The sequence below is a fragment of the Girardinichthys multiradiatus genome, chromosome 7 (genome assembly GCF_021462225.1).
Source record: "Girardinichthys multiradiatus isolate DD_20200921_A chromosome 7, DD_fGirMul_XY1, whole genome shotgun sequence".
NCBI classification, from domain to species: domain Eukaryota; kingdom Metazoa; phylum Chordata; class Actinopteri; order Cyprinodontiformes; family Goodeidae; genus Girardinichthys; species Girardinichthys multiradiatus.
Genome location: NC_061800.1, coordinates 36,164,844 through 36,189,683, shown reverse-complemented (window position 1 = coordinate 36,189,683; position 24,840 = coordinate 36,164,844). Strand labels below are relative to the sequence as shown.

At 37.9% G+C, this 24,840-nt stretch overlaps 1 protein-coding gene across 4 annotated transcripts in view; it reads left to right on the top strand.

Annotated features, from left to right (window-relative positions):
- The window catches only part of myo1b (myosin IB), an 81,404-nt gene that overhangs the window by 2,800 nt on the left and 53,764 nt on the right, over positions 1 to 24,840 (top strand). For all 4 annotated transcript variants that reach the window (XM_047370173.1, XM_047370172.1, XM_047370175.1 and 1 more), the window contains exons 2-3: positions 12,336 to 12,482; positions 16,835 to 16,950. In XM_047370173.1, coding sequence (XP_047226129.1) covers positions 12,357 to 12,482; positions 16,835 to 16,950 — 242 coding nt within the window. In that variant the 5' untranslated portion in view covers positions 12,336 to 12,356. The remainder of the gene's footprint in view (positions 1 to 12,335; positions 12,483 to 16,834; positions 16,951 to 24,840) is intronic.

The window sequence follows — 24,840 nt, the reverse complement described above, 5'->3', positions numbered from 1 at the left end:
GCCGTGTGGCTTGTTAGGCCTGAGTCAACAGAAGGAAAGCCACTCTGAAGCCAAAAGGAATCAGTAGTCCTCTCAGTGATCCTAGGTCAGCAACCTTTCCTTTCTATGACACATCAGCATCTAACTTATTTTTCTCTTCTGATTTTTAAATTTAAAAAAGGATGCACATGTTTTCTGAGTTAACAGTCTTGGAGGGCTGTTCACTGTGCAGCGCAACTCTGGATGCCTTCCACCAATTCAGCTTAACTGCTTATATTTCACCTCCTTTTCATCCCCTGGGAGCCGCAGTCCGAATACTGTACACTCATTTTTTCCTCTCTCTCTCTGCTTCGTCAGGTCCAACACAGCTGTTTTTTCAATTCACTTCTATAAGGGTTAGCCAGACTAAGTGTGCCTCTTATGCAGAGGGCACTTGACTGCACAAACCCACCCTTGTTCTTTTTTTGCATTCATTTTGTGGCTTTGGTTAGGAAGTAAGAGATTTGACAACATTGTTTTCTGCAGTTTTACTTCGTAATAACAGCCAAATAGATTTATCCACTGGGATGCAAATTGTACCTCCTTGTAAGTCACTCGTGCCTGTAAATATGCCTGGACCGACGAAAATATTAACTTTAGGTATATCTTATTAAATAACGTGTTGCCATAAGCATGTTGTGAACTCTGAAGGCTTGACTTGTGTTTTTCTAATCTGCCCAGATGTTGCATCCAATGGTCAAAATGCAGAGGTTTCTGCTGCTTTGACGGCCATGATATAGATTCAAACAAATTTGTCTGCAACCTTGGTAAAGATTATTTAAAAAAAAAAAAACAACAAAGTAAATTGTCCCTTTTTTGTGCAGCATAGTCTCAAAAGGAACAAATCAAACCCTTGGTTTGATTAAACTTATAGGGGGGCACAGATTTGGAAAATGAGGTTAATAAAGTATCTAGTTTCACAATTATAGTTAAGCCCAAAATTATTCACACCACTGGAAGGTTTAGGTTTAAATGAATCTTTTAATCTCACCAACATGTTTCTTGAAGTAATATTAATGTTTTTGGAGTGGCCCAGTTAGAGTCTCGACTTGAATCCAATAGAGTATATGTGGAGGGTGCAAAAGATTAGGGTAATGGAAAGTGGCCTTTCAATCTCACAGACTTGTATACCGTGTTTTCTTCAGCTCATGCCATAGGTTTTCAAGTAGTAAAAGGTCTGGGGACTGTGTTGGCCACAAAATGAGGTTGCTTTTTGAGTCTGGAGTATTTCTGTTGATTTTTGCCAAATATTTCCCTTACATTTTAGATTGTCCTTTTGAAAGACCCAGGGAAAACATATTTTCAGTTTTCTGGCAGAGGTCATCAGACTTTTTATTCAAAATATGTTGGTATTTTGGAGTTTATGATGCAATGCACTCTAACAAGCTTCTCAGAGCCTTTGGACGAGAAATTGATCCTCCACCGTTTTTAGTAATGGACATGAGGTACTTTTCCCGATATTCCTCCTGTCTTCCACAGATCCACCTTTAATGTGTCTTTAGCTGAAAAGCTCAATGTTGTTCTCATCTGACTAAAGCACACACTTCCAGTTAAACTACTAGTAGAGTTTGGGAAACCTGTGTTTACATTTGTGATGATAGGACTGCAATCTACTTCAACAAAGTCAGGCACCCACTGTTACAGAGGGCTCCAGTACAGTGAAGTCCTGCTGAGAAAAGCTAATTAGGATCCTTGCAGACCACACCAGCTGCAAGATGTCAGACAATCTTTTTGCAAGACGGCAATGCTGCAGGATTGACTAGTTTCTGTCATTACTCTAGCATCAAATGGTTGTTATGGAGACTTTGTATTACCAAGATGTAACTCTTTGCTGCAATGAGATTTGAGATTTTTTTCTTATGTAACAAAAATAGTCCAAATATAGATCTGTGTCCAGCCTAATGGATAGTGAATAAACAAAATGTTCCTCTGTGTCATGTCATATGTTTGCCGCGGAGAAACGGGAAGTTGTGGATTACTAATAAGAAGTTCCGAGAAACTCTGATCAACTTAAAAATATACATTACAAACAGAAGAATACTTAAGTTACATCAGCATTTTTATGTGTCTCTACATGTAAAAGTGTGAACTTCAAAGCATTGTTAAAATCATTCATAGACTGACTCTTAACTGGTCTGCTGAACAAGGACTGTGTGATTTGTTTTGGTAAAGTTCTTTGATAACAGCCTGCTAACATACTACTTCTCGCCCTGATAACCGGAGTGTTAAACTGGAATCGAGAAATCAGTTTAGGGTACTTCAGATGGGGTGGATCTTGTTGGAGTGGTCGGTTCTGTTCTGAGAGGCAGACTTGGGGCCAAACTATAGTATCATCTTAAACCAGGACGTCATCTTTAAGGCAGAAGGGTGTTTTACATTCAGCTTTCACATGTGATTGCTCCTTACCATTTGTGAATGCCTGGCGGGTTCATTTAGTTTATCTTGATTGGCATCTATGATCTATTGTTTTGCAACTCTGCTAGTCGGAACATGGTGAACTGTTTTGCAAATGAAGAACAGCTTGTTTGGGTTACAGACTTATGTTTAACCTGCCTGGATGGTTTTGCGGTATGTAAACATACTGACAAATGTGATGTCTTATATTTGCAATAGTTTAGACTCAGAACGACAGTTCAAGAAATTTGGGAAGCAAAATGTTTTATTTTAATATATATATATATATATATATATATATATATATATATCACTTTTTTTATTTTTTATTGGATGTCTTGGATTATTAAACTATTTTTCAGAATCCCTTTATTGTCTTTGTACAAAAAGCACAATGAATAATATCTGACAAAAGAACCTTAGTAAATGCCAAATGAAACTTTCAAATGATATTTGATTTATTAATGGAATAAAGTTACCCAAGGTAATCTGGTCCTATATGAACAAGATGGCTACCATAAAAGGCAACAACGGCCATCAAGCCTTGGCGATAAATAGCAATGTCAGACTTGGACTAAGCTGCTAAAAATCCTTCCTTAAACTGATTTTTTGATTGGTCTTTCTACGTAATCAAAGTGTACGGTCACAAACTGATGGTCGGGCATTCATCTTCATCAAAGATTTTTTTACGGGAGAGCAGAATTCATGGTTACATAAATTACAGGATGTCTCAAAAGTCTTGGATTATCAAGGTGTTTTTTTTTTTTTTTTTTTGGTAAATGTAAGATGGTCTCTTGTGTTCTTTTGGTCAATGTGGTTTTGGCCTTAGAAATTTCCCACGGATTCCATTTTTGTCCAGTCTGTCATACAGTTGAGTCATTAACATTGACCTTAGCTGCATCACTTTAGATTATGTCCTTGGTTCTTTTGTGACCACCTGCATGTGTCGTCACTCCTGGGAAGGTTCACAATTGTTTTTTTTTACAATTCGTAAATAATTGCTGTCACTGTGGCCCACTGGATTTCTGATGCCCGAAATTGGTTCTTTAACTATTTTCAGTCTGATAGAATTTTGTGATTTTTGTGTCATCTGTTCTTGAATCTTTTTTTAGATTGGAGCATGTTCGCTGCTTTTGGAATTTTCAGACCTACTTCATGTTGTCAGACCAGTTCTTTTTTAAGTGGTTTACTACTATTCTACTGGTCTGGTAGTAATGGGGGCTGGATGTGGTTGTCGTTCGTTACAGCTGTTTCATGAATTGACGAGGGGAGCATTTATATTTTCACATTGGGCTAGGTTAGTTTGGATGGCTTTTTTCAATATTAAATGAAATCATTAGAAAACTTGAGCAAATATAAAATAAGTGTCATGTGAATATTAAAATGTGATTAATCTGATACATGACTATAAAAAAATAATCTAAGGGGAAAAATACTTTTTTTCATAAAATGTCACACACGTTTCTGCATGAGTTATCATCTTACGCTTGCCAAATAACATACATTTTATTTTACCTTCAGGACAATTTTAGAAGGCAGACACATAATGCAGTGTTGAAAGCAAATTCTAAAAAAGTTCTTCCAGTTGCGTCTGAGTGCACCTGAACGTGGGAGTGCCTGTCATTTGGTGTCCCAGCCTCGCCTCTGTTTCATAAAACCTCTGCCCTGCCGTGCCCTTTGGCATAACCACATGTGCTGTTGCTGCTCTGTTAAACAGGGCTTTAATCTCCACCACTGGCAGCTGCAGGGATGTTGTGACTCTTCTGCTGTGTGATGAGGCCATGCTGATCTCCAGTAAATTTCCAGAATAATGCCCTCTGATTAATAGATTTTAATATTACTGGTTTCCCTGCGGACTGCACCAGATTCTCAAACAACATAAGGTAGCGTCACGGAAACTGTCCCTCATTATGTCTCACCTGTGCTTCCTTAAGCTGCCTTAGCCCAGACTGCAGGCTTGATTTGTTGATCAAACAAGAAAATACGGTTTACTTTTCACCTTTAAGCTGCTTGATTTTTATTGAGCACATGCATCCTAACAAACATGAGCTGCTGCACTAACTTATATTTTTAGTTAATTTGCGTTTAGTGGTGTGTTTTGCATGCGAGTGCTTGCACGGCTGTTGACCTTGTTGTTTTGATTTTATCCTTGTTAAAGGACAAACAACACATGTGGCCACATGCTAGACGCTGTTAATAATGCATGTACATTTAGTGGTGTTTTTATTCATGTTTTTTTTTTTTCCTCATAGCTTGATCTGGCTTTGAAATCTAGGTCAGAAGCATGTCTCTCAATATTACTGTGGCATGTATTGAAATCCCAGGTTCAGTCCGACCATTATCAGCCGTCATATGATAAAGCCCCACTTGTGCTTTTATTCCCTTGTTCAGCAACTTAGCTTCTCTAAAAATGGAGCTCTAATCTGTGGGAAGTATGGATTGGGTTATAATTTAGATCCTCTTGCATAGGATCAGAAGTGACCCAGCACCAGCAGGTATTGGTTGGATGAATAATAGACGGTTTTAGGAGTTGGAGTAATATTAATAATTGAGTACAAACAGGTCATGTGGGGAGTCTCTTTGAAACAATGTACGTTTTTGCAATTACACGTTCCCATCGCTCGCGCAAGCGTTGCTAACTACAGACATTTCTTTCACCAGATGGTTGCCACAGTTCGATTATGTGAGAAAAGTTTCCTAGCTGTACATAATGGCTCCTTTTTAAATGCATGAGGTCAGACTTTAATGTGCCAAAATTAAATGATGTGTAAATTACAACCATCTGCTGCACCGCACCGGGCAGGGTTTGGAGAACGTATTCAAATAAGTTGACATACATATATGGAGTCAAAAGGCTGTTTGACCCAAAGGCTTGCTGAATCAATTTAAATTTCAGATTAATGGCAGCAAAAACTATGTGGATGCATTTGATGCTTCCCTCTTATTACAGCAAGTGATGCAGGAATTACAACCCTGATCAGAAGTTTACATACACTCATACACTCATGAGGTTGAATGCTATTAATTTAGGTCTTTTTTTAGGGTCAAATATCATATATGATCATATAAAAACAAACTGCTAGTGTTTTTTTTATTAAACTAAAAGGTGCACAAGTTTCATTATACACACAAATTTATAGATGGGCCTCCTAATATTTGGTTAAATGTCCTTAAACAGTTTTGGGAGAAACTAAACACTTGTATTGCCATTCATAAGTGTGTGGCATAATTCTGCCTGGATATTTGACTGTTTTGGCAGAATTCATATAGTTCACTTAAATCGATTGATTTTCTGGCGTGGCTTTCTGTCTTATGTAGGCCAATAAATCTTGCATTTAGTTGAAATACAAAGCTTTATGCTACCTTGCATATCTATTGCAAATTAATTATGAGATGTTTGAGATTATTGTCCTGTTAGAATACCCAGTTTTGTTTTAAGTTGAAGACTTTGGAGACTATCCTCTCCATTATATAAGCAGTAAAACGGACCCACAGCCTGATGCTTTTGAGGCCTACTGTTATTTAAATTCAATCTTTTTATCATCTGATCTTTATTTTTCTCCATAAGACATTCAGTCCTCCATGTTTACCGCAAATTTAATTTGTGTTGATTTTGCAGTAGTGATATTTTTTTTAGCCCTTAACCCCTCAGTTCATGGCAATATAAAACTTGTTTTACTGTGGACATTGATATAAGGGAACAAGCAGTTCGTGACATGCTTGAGTCTCAGTGGTTCCTGGATTGTTAAATATTTTCTAAACCATTTAATTTTGTCTGAGGCTGACACAAGTGGGTATTCTAACAGGACAATGACAAACCCTCAAAACAAAAATAGATAAAGCAGGCCACCATTAAGCTTTTGGAAATCCCTGACCTTAGCCCTATTATGAATTCAGAAACAGTGCATGACAGCTAGGCTTGAGCAAGGAAATAAGCCATTTTAAGTGATCTCAAAATTGTCTGCCAAAAAAGCGCTTAGATTTCTTGCCAGAAGCTTGCTCAAGGCTATACATCAGGATGGGGTTTAGGATGAAACTTGCTAAGGGACATTAATACAAATAGGTGTATGTATATTAATTAGAGCCCATATGTATAATTATAACCATATGAATTAGAAGCTGTTTTCTTGTATGATCATTCCACCAGGGAAAGAACCGTTCAAATTAATAATTTCAAAGCCCAGAATTAATAACATCCGTCCTCATTTCTCTTTACCCAACCATAAAGATTCCTTTAAAAATATTAGAATATTAGTGGACTTCCTTTCCATTATTTGAGAAAAAAACCTTGATAAAAAAATTGGTGGTGTTGGTCTTGACCTGTTGAGATTGTATAGGTCGTCTTCATCATCTGCCTGTATCTCAGCAGTGGCATAATCCGCTGAATTAAATCATGGCTGTAAGGGTTATCTCTCATTCACGCTCTTTGGACGCAGCCCAAGATTTAGCAGCAGGGAGCGACTTTTATTAATGGGATTGTGTCTATGGCTGCCCGAAGGCCTCTTCTGAATCTGGGCTAGTGGGTTATAGTTGCAGGGGGATGAAGGCTTTCCAAGATGCAGACAGATGTAGTGTGTTTTGGGTAGGCATAGACCATGTGCATTGGAGACATCTACACATATTGTTTTTCCCCAGGTCAGTGAGTGGCTTTAGCATCTGTTTTCACTTAAGGGGGAGTTGGCCATGTCCCTTAACACCCGTTTTACCAGAAACTAGACTGGACACTTTCATTTTTGTGAAGCTGTGCAGCACAATGTTTTCAGAAATATTCACACCTTTCATTCTTTCACTTTTTTTTTTGTAATGTTATAGCTTCAGATGTCAATGTTATAAGAGCAAACACAAAGTAGTGCATAATTGTGAGGTGAAAGGAAAAGGATGTATGATTTTTATTTTTTATTTGCTAATTAAGCTGAAGTGTGGTATGTATGTTAATTTCAGCTCTTCTTACAGCTCAATAAAATCCAGATGTAGCCTAACTGGTAAAGAAATCTCCCTGTGTGTAAAGTAGTCTCATGTAAATACAGCTGTATTTTCAAGGCCTCGGAAGTTTGTTAGAAAACATTCGTGAACAAACAGCATCATGAAGAGGAACAAAGCAAAGATGGGGAAAAAGCTGTGTGTGTGTTTTGAAGTTTGAAGCAGGTTCAGGTTATAAAATAATATCCCACGCTTTGAACATCTTGCAGAGCACTGTTCAATCTATCATTTGCAAATGGAAAGAGTGTGTTTTGGGCTGCACACCCATCAAGTTAGTTTAGCCTATGACAGCTCTGGAGGAGCGGCAGAGAGCCATAGCTCAGCTAGCAGATTCTGTTGACAGAACAACTATTAGTCATCAAGCCCACAGATTTGACCTTTATGGAAACGCGGCAAGAAGAAAGTCATTGTTGAAAGAAAGCTATTTGAAGCCTTGTTTAGTCTGCCACAGCCCATGTAGAGGAAATGGCAAACGTGAAAGAAGGTGCTCTTGTCTGATGGCACCAAAAGGCAACTTTTTGGCCCACCTTCGAATGCTTTCTGGTTTAAAAACACCATCCCCACAATGTAACGTGGTGGTGGTAGGATGATGCTACGGGGATGCTTTTCTTGACCAGGGACTGGGAAGATTGTTGGATAGAACTAAATACAGTACAGTTGCACACATGTGGGCTAGATACTAGTTTGAAAAGTTTTAAAGGCAGTTGGTTGTACTGGCTTATATTTGGGGTTGTCAGGGGGTTGAATACAAATGTATGCCACTCTTTTCAAAATATTGAAAGGGATTTATAATATTTCTACTTCACAATTATGCACTACTGTATGTTGGTCTATCACAAAATTCTGTGAAATACAGTACAGACCAAAAGTTTGGACACACCTTCTCATTCAAAGAGTTTTCTTTATTTTCATGACTATGAATATTGTAGCTTCACACTGAAGGCATCAAAACTATGAATTAACACATATGGAATCATATACTAGACAAAAAAGTGTGAAACAACTGAAAATATGTCTTATATTCTAGATTCTTCAAAGTAGCCACTTTTGCTTTGATTACTGCTCCGCACACTCTTGGCATTCTGCTGATGAGCTTCAAGAGGTAGTCACCTGAAATGGTTTTCCAACAGTCTTGAAGGAGTTCCCAGAGATGCTTAGCACTTGTTGGCCCTTTTGCCTTCACTCTGCAGTCCAGCTCACCCCAAACCATCTCGATTTGGTTCATGTCTGGTGACTGTGGAGGCCAGGTCATCTGGCGCAGCACCCCATCACTTCTTCTTGGTCAAATAGCCCTTACACAGCATGGAGGTGTGTTTGGGGTCATTGTCCTGTTGAAAAATAAATGATGGTCTAACTAAACGCAAACCGGATGGAATAGCATGCCGCTGCAAGATGCTGTGGTAGCCATGCTGGTTCAGTATGCCTTCAATTTTGAATAAATCCCCAACAGTGTCACCAGCAAAGCACCCCCACTCGGATGAACTTATCGTCCGCAGCAGAGGTGACTCTTGGTCTTCCTTTCCTGGGGCGGTCCTCATGTGAGCCAGTTTCTTTGTAGCGCTTGTTGGTTTTTGCGACTGCACTTGGGGACACTTTCAAAGTTTTCCCAATTGTTCGGACTGACTGACCTTTATTTCTTAAAGTAATGATGGCCACTCATTTTTCTTTACTTAGCTGCTTTTTTCTTGCCATAATACAAATTCTACCAGTCTATTCTGTAGGACTATCAGCTGTGTACTGTATCCACCTCCTGCACAACACAACTGATGGTCCGAACCCCATTTATAAGGCTTGAAATCCCACTTATTAACCTGGACAGGGCACACCTGTGAAGTGAAAACCATTTCAGGTGACTACCTCTTGAAGCTCATCAACAGAATGCCAAGAGTGTGCGGAGCAGTAATCAAAGCAAAAGGTGGCTACTTTGAAGAACCTAGAATATAAGACATATTTTCAGTTGTTTCACACTTATTTGTTCAGTATATAATTTCATGTGTGTTAATTCATAGTTTTGATGCCTTCAGTGTGAAGCTACAATATTCAGTCATGAAAATAAAGAAAACTATTTGAATGAGAAGGTGTGTCCAAAGTTTTGGTCTGTACTGTACATTGAAGTTTGTTATTGTAATGTAACAAATGTGAAAGTTCAAGTGGTATCAATACTTTTGCAAGTTACTGTAGAATAATATAAAGCACCTCTGTATTAACAGACTTGCAGGTGCCAATGCAAGTTAGGACAAACATTATCTGAAGCACTGAAAGTCATTAAACAAATAAGTAGCAAGTAAATTTACATGTACTGTGGTAACTATTAAAAATGGAGTCAAAATGGTACTGTGTTTACTGTAAATGCAAAAGTCTCTTAAAAACAAAACTAATTTGACTAGAACATTAGCAACATCATTATGAAGCTGCACAAAGACAACATCATGACATCAGAGCAGCTGATGCTGTTCCATCCCTCCAGAGACTCATTGACTAACTTGAAAGAAATTGGCTTTCTTTAAAAAGTGCAGGGCAGGCAACCAAGCAGCTGGAAGACATGAGCATCACTGGGAATGTTTTGGCACCATGCTGTCAGGGCTAACACATTGCACTATATAGCTTGTGGGAACAAAGTGGCCAATTTCTGACAAATGAGCAAAGATCAACCCCCATCCCCCACTCAGATTCTTCAGAATCGAGATCAAGCTGTTGGTGTCGCTGAAGTCTTTTAAAATGTCCTGCATGTCAATGAATCCAAACAATTTGTACTGCTCTTTCTCAACTTGCTCAGCTACACTTTTTAAAGAGTTTTCCCTTCATGCTGAGTGAGCAAGCAGTTTTGGAAATTGACTGCTGAGTACAACTAAGAGCTGGACAACTTTTTTTATGGGCCAATAACACTGTACACAGCAGAAGGCAGGGGAAACGGTGAAGTAGAAGTCTTCACAGGGCATCTAAGTTTTTATTTCTTTTTTTTTTTTGGAGCGTCATGTTTCTAAACTTCTGCTGTAACATGACGGGTAAGAGTAGTATACACCTTGAGTCATGTGAGGGTTTTGTCTTTTTGTTCTGTCGGTTTACCCCTTTTTTTAAATTTATTTTTCCCCCCGTCCGTTTCCCTCTGCCACACGAAACATCTCGACTTGGTAATATTGGTGAGCATAATTTTGTCTGCTTGTAAGTAACATGCAACTAATAGTGAGTAGAGAGAATTCAAGTCCATTGGCAGCTGTTGAATGAATGACGGATGAATTGGTGGATGAATGGAGAGATATATTGACTTGGTGTAAACCTGTTTTAGTTTCTGGCTGTGTGGAGACAGAAGATCACTATATAACCTCACTATATAGCCTCATCCACTTGGATTATGGGCACGGTCTGTTGCCACAGCAGGCATTATGTTTTTTCGCACAGCAAAGCCGTACTTCAAGGCACTGAGTATAAGTGGGGCCCCTCTTATTATATCCAGCCCTTTAGCAATGGGATTACAGTTCAAAATGGAGATGGGCGGCAGCACAGGGCCCAAAACTGCCAGCTCCAGCACAGTCTTTGTCATGGTTCACCCCAGCCCAGATCCTTTCACAGGCCCAAAATAAATCGCTGCAACAAATGAGCAGAATTAAAGAGAGGAGAAAGATGTGCAATAGTTGTTCTTTTTTTTTTTTTTTTTTTTTTTTACTCTTTTCTGTAAATTTAGAAAAGGACATTTTAAGGGAGAAAGTTACAACTTTACATGTCACAATGACAACTGGTTTATTAATCAATAAATAGGCTTCAGTCAACCTATGCCAAGTCCCATAAATCGATGTAAAATGCTTTTTATTTAAACATTTCGGATATACCTACCCCTCATAAATATACTTTCCTAAACGTCTGGATTTTGTACGGGACTTGGCATGCACCAACATTGTTTTAGAACAATTGTTAGTCATTTTTTGCAGAAAAAGCTCTCGGATATACACATAAAAATATTTGCAAGGTCATTTTGGGTGTTGATACTGGGCTTTAAAACATATTTACGGCACAATGAAAACCATTTTAAAGATTAGCTTATATCAGTTTTGTTGCAAATCTCTGCTTTTTATAAAGATTTACCCTGCTGATATTGATGATTGATTTTTATATTTTTTTATTTTTTTTAACCAGATTCTGAATTATTTTGTTGAGCAAGTATACGGAAAGATGTAAGAGCATTAAAGTATTTACATCTAGCTTATCTACCATTAGCAGCCATGAGCAGTTGTAAACTGGGGCTGTACCAGTATTTTAAAACAAATACAAAATGATTATGCAATTGACACTTTTCAAATTGTCTTCAGCATTTTCTATAACCAGTTGGTGCAGTTAGCATTACTAAAATGCTAGTCTCTAATTACAACAGTATGTAGATCCTGTCTTTTTATCACTGAGAAAGACTGCTTTCATTTCAATGTCCAATATGATCCATGACAGAGGTTTGTGTTCAGCCTTCCTGTGATCTGCTGAAAGTCTTGCTCTCTTACATGTTGATCATAGTTTTCTTTAAAAAAAACTTCTTACATCTGTGCGTCATCTGACTTCATTTTTTAAAGCTTCATTTATATTAAAACTGATAAATTTGAGTCCTATTCCTTTAGAAACAACTTGCTTCACGAGAGACGAAGGAGAGCTTTGAGTATGTAGGGTGTGTCCGCTGAGGTGGAAAAGATGGTACTTTCGAGTTTCCAGGTTGAGGTTAAGTTGAAAAATAATCACCAGCTGAGAGACGTCTGTGTCCCTAGAAATCATAGATTCATAGATGGATGTTTAAAAGCAGAGAGCTTCGTGTGTTTGCACATGTTTCATGTGTGTAGGCACAGTTCAATCTTCCAAGCACTGCTCTATATTTGTGCTAGTAAGACAAAACTTCATTGGATACATTTTCTTTAAAATAATAAAGAATATATAACTTTTAACATTTACTTCATATTTTTCTTCAGGAGGGGACACCTGCAGCCAAGATGGAGGTGAAGACATCACTTTTAGACAACATGATTGGGGTTGGTGATATGGTCCTCCTAGAGCCCCTGTCTGAAGATTCATTTCTGGACAACCTGAAGAACCGCTTTGACCACAATGAGATCTATGTAAGTAGGCATCTTAGTGTTTTTTGGTTTCATTAACAGTGTGAATTCTCTCAAAGTAAAAAGCAAAAAGAAAATACTTCAGAAAAGAAAAATACATCCTTCTAGTATGTTGCTTTTCCTTTTGCTGACCTGAAATGGTCATGGTTGAAGAAGTAGTCCAGATACATAAACCACACTAATGAGGTTTGCGATTTCCAGCAGATCCATGGAATGGGAGCCATCATGAAACATTCTAACCTTGGTAGCAGCAAATGGCTGCCAATGTGGCTGGCATTTTATTTCTGGAAGAAACGAGGTCTAGATCTGTTATCTCAGCCTCAGGCAGTTGGTTTTGGACTTTGTACAGTGGCACTTCATTATTCTTCGTTCTGCAGGTTGACTAGTCCAGACATCTGCCAAGACGATTACACTTCTATGCCTGCTGTTGGCTCAAAAGGCTAAAACCATCTCATTGTTTTTTTGACAATATTTTAAGAAGAACGTTCAGTATACTTTCAGTATAATCTTTTATTATTTCAGGCTATTAGGATGCTTTTTTATCTGGTCGTGATGCTCTAATTGGTGGGAGTCAGTCATTCTTCTTCTTTATATGCACTTTTTTTAAAGGTTTTTTTTCCATTGAAATCCAAATATACCTTGAGTTACCTCATATATCAGCACAGACTGCAACTTAAGTGAAACTAAAGACATTACATTGCAAAACTATAAGGAAAGCTATTTGGTAGCCTAAACTGTACCTCAAAATTAATGTTCAGGGAAAGTAATAAAGCCTATATTTATCCAATAAATCTGTGGTTTACAAGGTTTTCCTTTTGAAAATGGTTTTTCTACATATGGGATCATCATACCTTACAAATAGCCCCATCGCCCATCATATCACATGACTTTGTCTTCCAGAGGGACGGCACAGTATTTGTCCACTTTGTGAAAACTACTAAGTTGATTATATAAAGATTGTGTCTTTTTAGAAACTTAAAGGAACAGTCACCCAGTTAAATCCAGAACTTTCTTCTAGTCTCAGACATAAGTGAATGTTCTTAAATTGGCACCTTTTTGCTTTGTGTCAGTTAAAAGAATTGGATTGATTCTGAGGTTTTGTTAACATTGAATTTTACAGCTTCTATTGTCTAATTATGTTGGACTAAGACATGTTCATGGATTTGCAAACATCATCATCTTTTCCCCAGAAAAGAACCAAGTTGTAATGTAACTAACCAATGTTTTATAGCCGAGCAACTAACTGCCAACGGGCACTTTGGATGAATAGCCTAATGAGCTCCCCAAGCACTGTAGACGTTCAAGGGAATCAAAAGTACAATGAATTATCTAGAAACACAAAACAGCATATCTTTACACTTTAAAGGAACCCTAGAGATTGTTGAGGCAGAGAGAAACGTTGTATAAGGTGGCAGGGGATGCCTTTAATGTCACTTTGCAATGAGTGACATGTGCGTAGATTTTAGGCTTGATGTCAAAGTTACTGCAGTTTCCTTTTTAAATTTCAAGGAGGTAAAGTAAACTGCTTTTGAGATGCATGCAAAAGATCTCTATTTAAATTTATTTTTGGCAAAATTCTGATTTATAGACGGCCAACTAGAAAGTCATCTTGTTGAACTAGGACGTTCTTTTTGTCTTGACACAGCGAACTTGATGTGATTTGCTTGTTTTTGTTGTGGCTCTACATTGTTAAGCAAGCAGTGACATCTCTGAAATATCAAATTTGTTTGTTGTGCCTTGCGTACACACACCTTTTCATTTGCCACTTTGGTTTATGCATTGCCTTGCAAAAGTATTCACACCACTGAAACACTTGAAGGAATAAAAATTTTCATTAATCTGAAAAATGTGGCATGCAAGTGTGTTCAGCCCCTGTTGAGTCACTTTTCTGCATAACCATCTTTCATCACGATTACAGCTGCAAGTCGAGAGGATTTAAGGTATATCTCCACCATATTTGCTCATTTATAGACTAAACGTAAGCTATTTTCAAAAGAAGAATGGGCAAAAAGTTGAGACAGGATAGATAAGTGTCTGAACTGCAACTTTCAAGTGTCCTCAGATTCTAAATTTGATTTCAGTTTGGATTTGACTGGGCAGTTCATATACATAAATGTTCTTTGATCTAAACAATTTGATTGCAGCCCTGGCTTTATGTTTAGAATCCTTGCTTTGCAGGAAGGTGAACCTGTGCATCCAGCCTCAAGTTGTTTGCAGCCTTGAACAGGTTTTCAGTATTGCCCTGTATTTAGCCCTATACATCTACCCATCATTATAGCTTCCTCTGATTAAGCTTCTCTTTCCTTGATTAAGAAAAGCATCCCCAGAGCTTGATTCAGCCACCATTTATCATAATCAGAATAGTGTGTTTGGTGATGTGATTTGTTTCTTTTCGACATGCACACCAAAAAGTTCAATTTTGGTCTGATTTGACCAGTGTACTTTCTTCTGTATTTTTCCTTGGTGTGTTCCTTGGTCTTCATGATGCTGTTTAGGTGCTAATGTTCTTCACAGGGCTTCCCAGAACAGCTGTATCCATACTGAGATTAAATCACACATGGGTTGCCTCAAGTAATGTTGCTTATTAGATGATTTTTACTTGATAACTATGCACCCCTTTGAGTTGGTCTGCTATATTAGAATCACAACAAAATGCATTACAGTCGGTTGTAGCAATGCAAAGTTAGAAAAGATTCAGGTGGTACTGATACTTTTGCAAAACACCGTAGCAAAATTATAGATGTTTAGGTGCTTAAAAATGTACAAATAGGATGTGGAGTTAATGAATAAAGCCCTTTTGTTTCAGTAATTGTAGCCTAAAATGCCATCTCATATTTGTTCAATTGTTTTAATTTTAATGCTAATCAAACTAAATTTAGAAATAATTAAAACACTGAAACCTCAGGTCACTCTTGTTTCAAGAGTCAAATAAGCACCAAAAGTCTGTGTGTTGCATGTTTTAAGTTATACATGTCATTCAGGGAAAGTTATTGTTGTTCTTGTGATGAGCCTCCCCAAGCTATAAGCACTTCAGCGTTTCTGTTATTTTCCTTTCTTTTTGCTTCTGGTCAAGAAAGCCTCTCATTAACATGTCCTACTTTTATTGACATTGCACAGAGCCTTTTCCTCTTGTACGCATCCTCCGCACTTTTAAAGACCTCATGCTGCCTCTGGTGTGCTGTTCAACAAGAGGCTGTGGGAGGCTGTGGTGTTGCCACAGGGAAGGCCATGCTCCACTCATGTCAGAGTGGCTTATGCAACAGCCATTACCACGGAGAGCAACGAGAATGTTTCAGGTTGATGCTTGAAAGTGCTATTGGAGCATCGTTTTGTGCGTAGGAGGATGATGAAGATGATAGCTGGTTGCATTGCATTTTAGATGGACCTGACAAGTGTTATTTGTTTTGTACCTGTTTGGATGTTACATAAAGGTGTGTTCTGTTATGTAAAATTAAACTAGAGAAAACATTGACTTGGGGAATATTAAAACTGCCCACATGATGGACATCTTGGAGTTTAATGATGTTTTACTGCTTCTTGGGAGATAAATGGGAAAGGGCTTAAACTTGAGTAACCTGGAGGATATTGATCTTTGTTGATGTGTAGGAAAATGTACCCAGAAGTAGTTGGATAAAAATCTGTAGATGGTTTATAACCCCAAAAATCATATTTTAGCTTTAATGCCATAGAAGATGGCCAGGTAGGTTGAAAATTAGAAAATTATGACAGACTTTATCTTTAAAACATAAATTTAGCTACACGTAACCAATCACTTGATTTTTGGGGCCAATTTGTGCTCTCAGGTTTAGGTAGAAGCTTTATCTGCATACGTCTGTTTACTTTAGTTACTTATTCAGACCTGATCGTACAGAAAACATAGCAGTAGTAAACCATATCTAAATCTCAGCATGTTTTAAATGAAACATGAACTTCTAAAATGGGTTCCCACTATGTGAAAAACAAGTAATGGAAATACAACTTGCAAAGTGCTCACTGACTGAATTACATTTTGAGACTGTAGGTATGTAAAACCATTTGGTGTCTTCCTTGGTATGCTATTTGCATGTAGCTGCTGACTCTGAGTATTTACTTAACATTTACTTAGCACCTGTGTGTGTTTGTGTGTGTGTACTGCCCAGTGGCGATTTCTCAAACTTTTAAGTTTTCAAAGTACACGAAACTCTTCCTCAGTTTCTCTTTAGGTATTGCATGCTCCAACAGCAGACTCACTGCCTTCTCAACATCATTTTTCAAATACACTAGAAAAAATGTTAGAAGCTCCTTGGTTAGCCTGAGCAAAGCTGAAAATGCACCCTGTAGTCAAAGTATCCGTTTGCCTTGATTTTTCTCCCCAGACATACATTGGCAGTGTGGTGATCTCCCTGAACCCTTACAGGTCCCTGCCAATCTACACGCCAGACAAAGTGGAGGAGTATCGCAACAGGAACTTCTATGAACTTAGTCCCCACATGTAAGTTGACCCTCTTTTTTTTCTCTATAAAGTCACCAATTTTGGATATTGGGAGTGCAGCTAACGATTATTTTAGTATTTGGTTTTACGATTATTCTAACGATTAATGGAATAATCTGATTTTAAAAAATGGCACATTTTAATGTCTTTCTTTTTTTTTTTGCAATGGAATTGCATGTATTTAGTCTACATTTAAACATTTATAGCAAAGGATGCATCTGCAGCTAAAAGAATAAGTTCTAACACTAAAATGTCAAAAGCTCAGCCTTAACATCAGGACAATGCTAGCTGTCTCTGAAGTGAAAATGGTCAGAAACATGTATAAAGTTTGACTTTTACAGAGATTTTTTTTTTTTTACATCAGAAAGCATATTTTTATCCTGCGGGTGGAGCAATCTGTTGCTGCAGCAAATGTTTGCTGTTCAAGTGTTGCAGCATAAAAGATGTGCGATTATAGAATGCCAATGCAGCTTTGCAGTAAACACACTGCCCTGTGCTTTTTCTATTAAGTTTAAAGTGATCACTTTTGACACATTTCTGTCATTTTCTTTGTGCTTCTTTTTGCCCCTTGCTCTATTTTGCTATAGCTGATAACTGCACTTAGCATCCACGTATCAGCAGCATAGACCATCATTGGCGGAAGTGAGTGAGTTGTGCAACTCAAATAATTGCCTGGCAGGCTGTTTCAGCCCTAGTGGATATGTCTCCTGTCATGTAACTGAGATTAATTTGACAAGGATGTTTAAGGCTTTAGAACTTTGATAATAACTAGGAGCTGCCCATTAAGGAGATTGCGTAATGCAAACCTTTGCTTAGGATCATCACTGTAACCAGTATGGTTGAGTTTTGGAGAGTCTGAGATCAGAAGAACATTGTCTCTTATTTAGTCACAAAGTGCTTTTGCTGGCCATCCAGTGCTGTGCATGCCATCTGTTCATTGGCAACAGTTACCCAGAATTGCTGCTGGTCAGCCAAGACAAAACAAAGCCCAGCTCGTCAATTAGCTTGTCATAGCTCTAGGCGGCTGCAAATCCCCTCAGAGACATGGGCTGGAAGAGCAAATGCACCTTTGTACTAAAACACAGATACTGCCTCCAGTCAAAAACAAGCTGCTTGGCTTTACTTTGCAGTGATCCACACTATGACAGTTCAGTTTCGATCCTTTTTATTTTTGTTTTTGGCTCATTTCTTTTAAACTGTCCTAGCAGTTTGTCTCCTTTCCTTCACAGAGGTGAATTAAAAAGCTCTTTCCCTAGTTTCGATTTTCCTAATCTTCTGCCTATATGCACATGAACCTTTGTGCACAGAATCTATTTGGCAGTTGATGTTGTGATTATGAATATATTATTTAATTTTAATACTTTAATATTTTATTAAATAATATGTTGGTCTGTTAAGGGTTGTCCTGTGAATACCACCCCAATAAGGCGGTGGCATTAGTACAAAATCGAAAGGAATGAGCCAAGCTCTGACATTATTGAACAGCAAAACTCTGTACACACGCAGAATGAATTCACACAATTTCTTAAAATACAAGAATTTATTAACAAAAATAAGTCAACTCAAAGTCAAACATATTTCAATCAACAAACTCTTGCTATGCTAAAACAATCCAACTAAACTACCAAACAAAATGAAAGTGTAAGGAAGACTATTGGGCTATATACAATATAAACAAGTTGATCAAAGATGGTTGAAAACCATGACTGAAAGAGTGATGCAACATTACCATGCAATGTTGTTTATGTTTGAGAACCAAGGATTATCTTGAAGAATCTGGAAAATGAAGTTGTTAGTCTTGGAATCAACTTAGGCAATAATTGCTATACCTTCAAACAACCATTCACAATGCAAGATCAGATAAGACATTATTTTAATAAAATAATATTATAAAAGAATGATTTGCTGAATAAAACAAACTTTCTGGATGGCCAATTCTCAACAGTATTTAATAAGCTGCCTTTTATTTATTAAAATATTTAAAGAAACAGTATTAAGGAAATAGTAAAATAATATTTAAGGAAATATTATTTCCTAGATTGAAAACTAACCACCTTTTTGGGTAAATGATCTTTAGTAGGCAAGCATGTGTTCTTGGCTGTTAGCGGTTGGAGCTAACACAAGAAACGTATAGCTTATCATCAAAATCATCAAAATCAAACATACCTTTTTAAAATACCATTAATAAAAGGGTTAAAATGCGTAAGCGTGGACAGCGTGTTATGGCCGCTCCTCTGTTTAAAATCACCCTTTAAATAAAGTTTGTCTTAACTAAAAAAAAAAACAAACAGAACACACAAACTGAGCACATGTGCTGAACAGTTAATCTGCTAGCACTAAGATGGCTGAGTTTCAACACAAACAAAACCAAACGTCATAAAATGAAAGATGTTTAGATTATTTCATTCTAAACTACTTCTCTCTGCCCAACACTACCTCTTACGTGAACCGTGCTGAGGAAAAGTTGTCCGGGGCGACAAAGTTGAAGAAAGCATCCACAGTGAACAAAGGGTTAGCTCCGTAGCTGTGGGGAGGGGCGACTCGTTCTGTTGGCCGGCCGAACTGCAGGTTACAGCTGTAACCACGGTGATGCGTACCCGTTGTCCTTTCTTCATACTGGGAAAAATGCTCCACTCGGCGTTGTAGAGACAGGGTCTCTGCTGGGATCTCTCTGGAACACAGATTGCTTCAGTCAACCTCGGAGAGAAATGTCAAGCAACGCTTGTACCTTAATTACCCTGTTCATGAATGAATACTAGATACACAAACAGCAATTTATTCCTACTTAACTTAGTGCATATGATCGCGTGATCGTATGACACTCTTGGATCCAGTTTGAAGAGTCATGTCTGTTTGGCCGCAAAGAAACATTAGCACGCTGTGTCCCTCCGTCCAGTTCACTGGGGACCTGCGTGGAAGAGGTCAGTTTGTTGCAAAAGCAGGGTTTTTATTCGAACAGTGACGTCACGGGAAGTCCGCTGTTATTCCCTGTTCCTGGCGGTGCTGGAAGTAGGTTAATGCAATTTTATTTAGAAAGTTCCAGAAAAGTTCTTACTGGCCTTTCATGTTGTACCCATGGCTGGGGTCCCAACATTGATCATTTTAGGAACAAAAGACCTATTGTGCATGTTGTTGTAGGGAAATTGATTTCCATAAGAATAATTTATTTCTATAGTGTCAGAGTGACCCTGTCCCACCTGCACTGTCAGGGATTTTAAAAATAAAGGCCCTTTAAGACTTTATTTTTATTTATATTTTTTTAAATAATCCCTCCATTTGTTGGCAGATGTGTGCCTCTTCACAACACCGCCCTTGTTTGGACGGCACTGAAGTCATTCAAGTAATCATATTTCCAGGTTAGAGAAGTGTTTAGGGGATAGCAACTTCACTGGAGTCAAACAGGGCTGGTGCTTTTAGTTCAAACTCTGTGATCAGACTCGTTCAATTGTCCCTTGATTGGCTCCAATTCATTGGCTGGGCAAATATCTGTAAAGCAGAATTTGTAATTTCCTACTGACTATATGCAGCAAAACTATAGGGGCATACCTTGATACATAAATCGTAACTGGCATGTTAGATCTCAAAGCAAATTGGAAATTGAAAACAGAAAAAGCTTGATTGATGCACGTCTGTAAGATGGTGGAAATCTGCTCAGTTTCTGCATATCAAGGGAATCAATAATATATTGACTTTGATTTTTAGCCTTTAGATTAGTTTAAATTTTTTTTTGTGTGTGTGTGTAATTGTCATTTGATCGTACTTGATCTTTCAAGGTGTTTTAACATGCAACATAAACTGGTCTTTGGGTAAGGCTATTTGGATCCAGTGTTGAACATTCATGTTGACCATTTGATCCCTTAGTGTTGTTGAATTATCCATTTATCTAACTTTGAGCAGATCTTCTAATTACCTTTTGTAAAAAGATCCCAGGATTCAAGTTCAGCTGTTTTAGTCCTTCATGATCCCTATTTGTTGTGATGAAGTTTCATTTAGTTTTTGTAAATGCAGGTGAATAGCTGTGATTTGGAAAAAAACTGGATTTAATTTGAATACATTTTAATTGGTTGTATTCAAAGAAGAGTGGTTATTGTTTCACAAATACAAGCCACACACTTCAGTAAGCCAGTGTAGAAATACAGGTCCTTCTCAAAATATTAGCATATTGTGATAAAGTTCATTATTTACCATAATGTCATGATGAAAATTTAACATTCATATATTTTAGATTCATTGCACACTAACTGAAATATTTCAGGTCTTTAATTGTCTTAATACGGATGATTTTGGCATACAGCTCATGAAAACCCAAAATTCCTATCTCACAAAATTAGCATATCATTAAAAGGGTCTCTAAACGAGCTATGAACCTAATCATCTGAATCAACGAGTTAACTCTAAACACCTGCAAAAGATTCCTGAGGCCTTTAAAACTCCCAGCCTGGTTCATCACTCAAAACCCCAATCATGGGTAAGACTGCCGACCTGACTGCTGTCCAGAAGGCCACTATTGACACCCTCAAGCAAGAGGGTAAGACACAGAAAGAAATTTCTGAACGAATAGGCTGTTCCCAGAGTGCTGTATCAAGGCACCTCAGTGGGAAGTCTGTGGGAAGGAAAAAGTGTGGCAGAAAACGCTGCACAACGAGAAGAGGTGACCGGACCCTGAGGAAGATTGTGGAGAAGGGCCGATTCCAGACCTTGGGGGACCTGCGGAAGCAGTGGACTGAGTCTGGAGTAGAAACATCCAGAGCCACCGTGCACAGGCGTGTGCAGGAAATGGGCTACAGGTGCCGCATTCCCCAGACCTGGGCTACAGAGAAGCAGCACTGGACTGTTGCTCAGTGGTCCAAAGTACTTTTTTCGGATGAAAGCAAATTCTGCATGTCATTCGGAAATCAAGGTGCCAGAGTCTGGAGGAAGACTGGGGAGAAGGAAATGCCAAAATGCCAGAAGTCCAGTGTCAAGTACCCACAGTCAGTGATGGTCTGGGGTGCCGTGTCAGCTGCTGGTGTTGGTCCACTGTGTTTTATCAAGGGCAGGGTCAATGCAGCTAGCTATCAGGAGATTTTGGAGCACTTCATGCTTCCTTCTGCTGAAAAGCTTTATGGAGATGAAGATTTCATTTTTCAGCACGACCTGGCACCTGCTCACAGTGCCAAAACCACTGGTAAATGGTTTACTGACCATGGTATCACTGTGCTCAATTGGCCTGCCAACTCTCCTGACCTGAACCCCATAGAGAATCTGTGGGATATTGTGAAGAGAACGTTGAGAGACTGAAGACCCAACACTCTGGATGAGCTAAAGGCCGCTATCGAAGCATCCTGGGCCTCCATAAGACCTCAGCAGTGCCACAGGCTGATTGCCTCCATGCCACGCCACATTGAATCAGTCATTCTGCAAAAGGATTCCCGACCAAGTATTGAGTGCATAACTGTACATGATTATTTGAAGGTTGACGTTTTTCGTATTAAAAACACTTTTCTTTTATTGGTCGGATGAAATATGCTAATTTTGTGAGATAGGAATTTTGGGTTTTCATGAGCTGTATGCCAAAATCATCCGTATTAAGACAATAAAAGACCTGAAATATTTCAGTTAGTGTGCAATGAATCTAAAATATATGAATGTTAAATTTTCATCATGACATTATGGAAAATAATGAACTTTATCACGATATGCTAATATTTTGAGAAGGACCTGTATTTATAATTATAAAGGTTAGTTCCGTATTGGCCCGACCAAGTTGTGCTTGCTGCTATATATATATTAGACAAGCATTTAGGTTTTAGCTGGTTTCTGCTACTGAGAAAGCAACATAACCATGAACATTATTGGACTTCTGACACTGTTGGTTCAGTCCAGTATTCATTCAATCCTGAAAATATGCATAATTTCTCCAAATCAAACAAGCTCCTGTTTTTTTTTTATGATCCTGTATTTTGCATGGCTGAGCTTCAACTGACTCAGGGGGGCATATTACCTCAGAGAGTGGGAAAATAAGTCTTCAGGTCTGCGCTCAAGGAAAGCTAGAAATCTGTATTGGCCCTGGTGCATCATTCCCTAAACAGGTTTCAACATATGCTCAATGACAATCTGGAAAAACATATATATTTACTGTATAAAATATAGAAAGACAAGGCTCCTGATGAGTTTAAAACTTGGCTTCAGTTCATTGGCATTTTCAGAGCTACAGGAAAAGATTCCAAACAAACTGATCCTTAATGAAATCACATCACATATAAGCACCATTTGCAACAGCTACACTTGCAAAAGACCACAATTCAGAAAGTCAAGTCTAATTTTTTTAAAACTTTCTACCAGATTACATGTTGATTTAAAGCATTTGTCAATCTGTATTTCCAAATATCTGTAGTTACAAACCCAAAGAAATTAATAAATTAAATAGGTTTTTACTTTAAGAACTGACACCTAATTCCATGCTTGGTACGCACAGCTCTGGCCACTGATAAGTCAAGTTGCATAAGATTGAAAAATGTTTTTGCTTTATCTAGAGGCTATAATTGACAGGTAGGTCCTGCTGAGTGAGAGAATAACCTTTTGAAACCCAATATTGAACAGTTCACAGTAACTACAGATTTGCATTCCTTGACTATTTAAAACTTTTGTTTTGCATATTTCTGGAAATATTTGCTAATAAATCATAAAGGTGAGCAATCTCCTCCTCACAGAAATGTTAAATGATATAGATATTAAGTCTGTCAGATTCAAAGAAGTGCAGTAATGGACTGTTTTATCTACATACTTTTAGTAAAATGTCCCGCAGGTATTCTGTAATAAAACAGAAAAAGTCCAGTTGGCTAGCTGTTTACTCTTGCAAGAGTGCAATCTTTTTAAGTAAAGTATAATTTTTTGGCTTTCATTTTACCTTGGATCTGTGGTGCAGAAAGTACAAGTTTGAATGCATTGGACAGACATCAAGCCTCTAGGTCCCTTCACTTTGTGTTCTGCCTGATGAATTGTTTTCTCACTTTCTATATATGCAAATTGAAGGTTATGGTACAAGGCAAAATATCTTAATCTAGTGAAAAACAATAATGTATAAACTTTTTTCATAAGGTTTTTCTTTTTTAATATAAGATAATGGGGGGGGGGGGAAGTTCAATGGTCCTATAATCTTAAAACAAAACATTTAGAATTGGGGTCTGTAGCACAAAATGACAAAAGGACCTTTCTCCATTTGGTTTACAAGGTAGATGAAAGACTTGAAGGAAAAAAATTGAGTTTAACGCAAAACTAGCTACTGGGAAAGTTTTTGTGCAACTTTCATCTACACCACCAAACTATGATTTTTTTTTTTTTTTAAACACACAATGTCAAAGGTCCCAGAAGGATAAAGGGATCATTAGGATGTCATCGTGACCATAGGATATCCATATTATTTTGCCTGTTTTTTTTGTTTTGTTTCCCTAGTTGAGGTCATTTGCTGATTATCTGAGTAAATGTAATCTTCAGAGTAATCGCTCATCTGTTTCATGCATCAGACTTTGATGAAAAGGTCAGAGCCAATTGAGATTTGATGGATAATTGCACATAATAGTTTACTTGTGGTAGTTTACTGACCTGTGCAATCGCAGACCCTTGAGCATAAATGTTTAAGTAAAAGCAGGCTATTGTTGGTCTTTGGCACATCTAGATAGGATAAGGGTATTTTATGCCATTTTTATATTTTTTACAGGAAACCTGCCCTTGATTTGTGACGTCAGTCTTTCTTTTCCTTGTTTTAATGCAATGTTTCATACTGTTCTAAGAGTACAATCTAAACTGCATGTGCACAAAATCACTTTTGTGATTTTTAGACATGTTTTGTACCATTTAAGAATGCAAAATTACAACAGTGAGCTATACTTTTTACTAAGCCAATGGGGC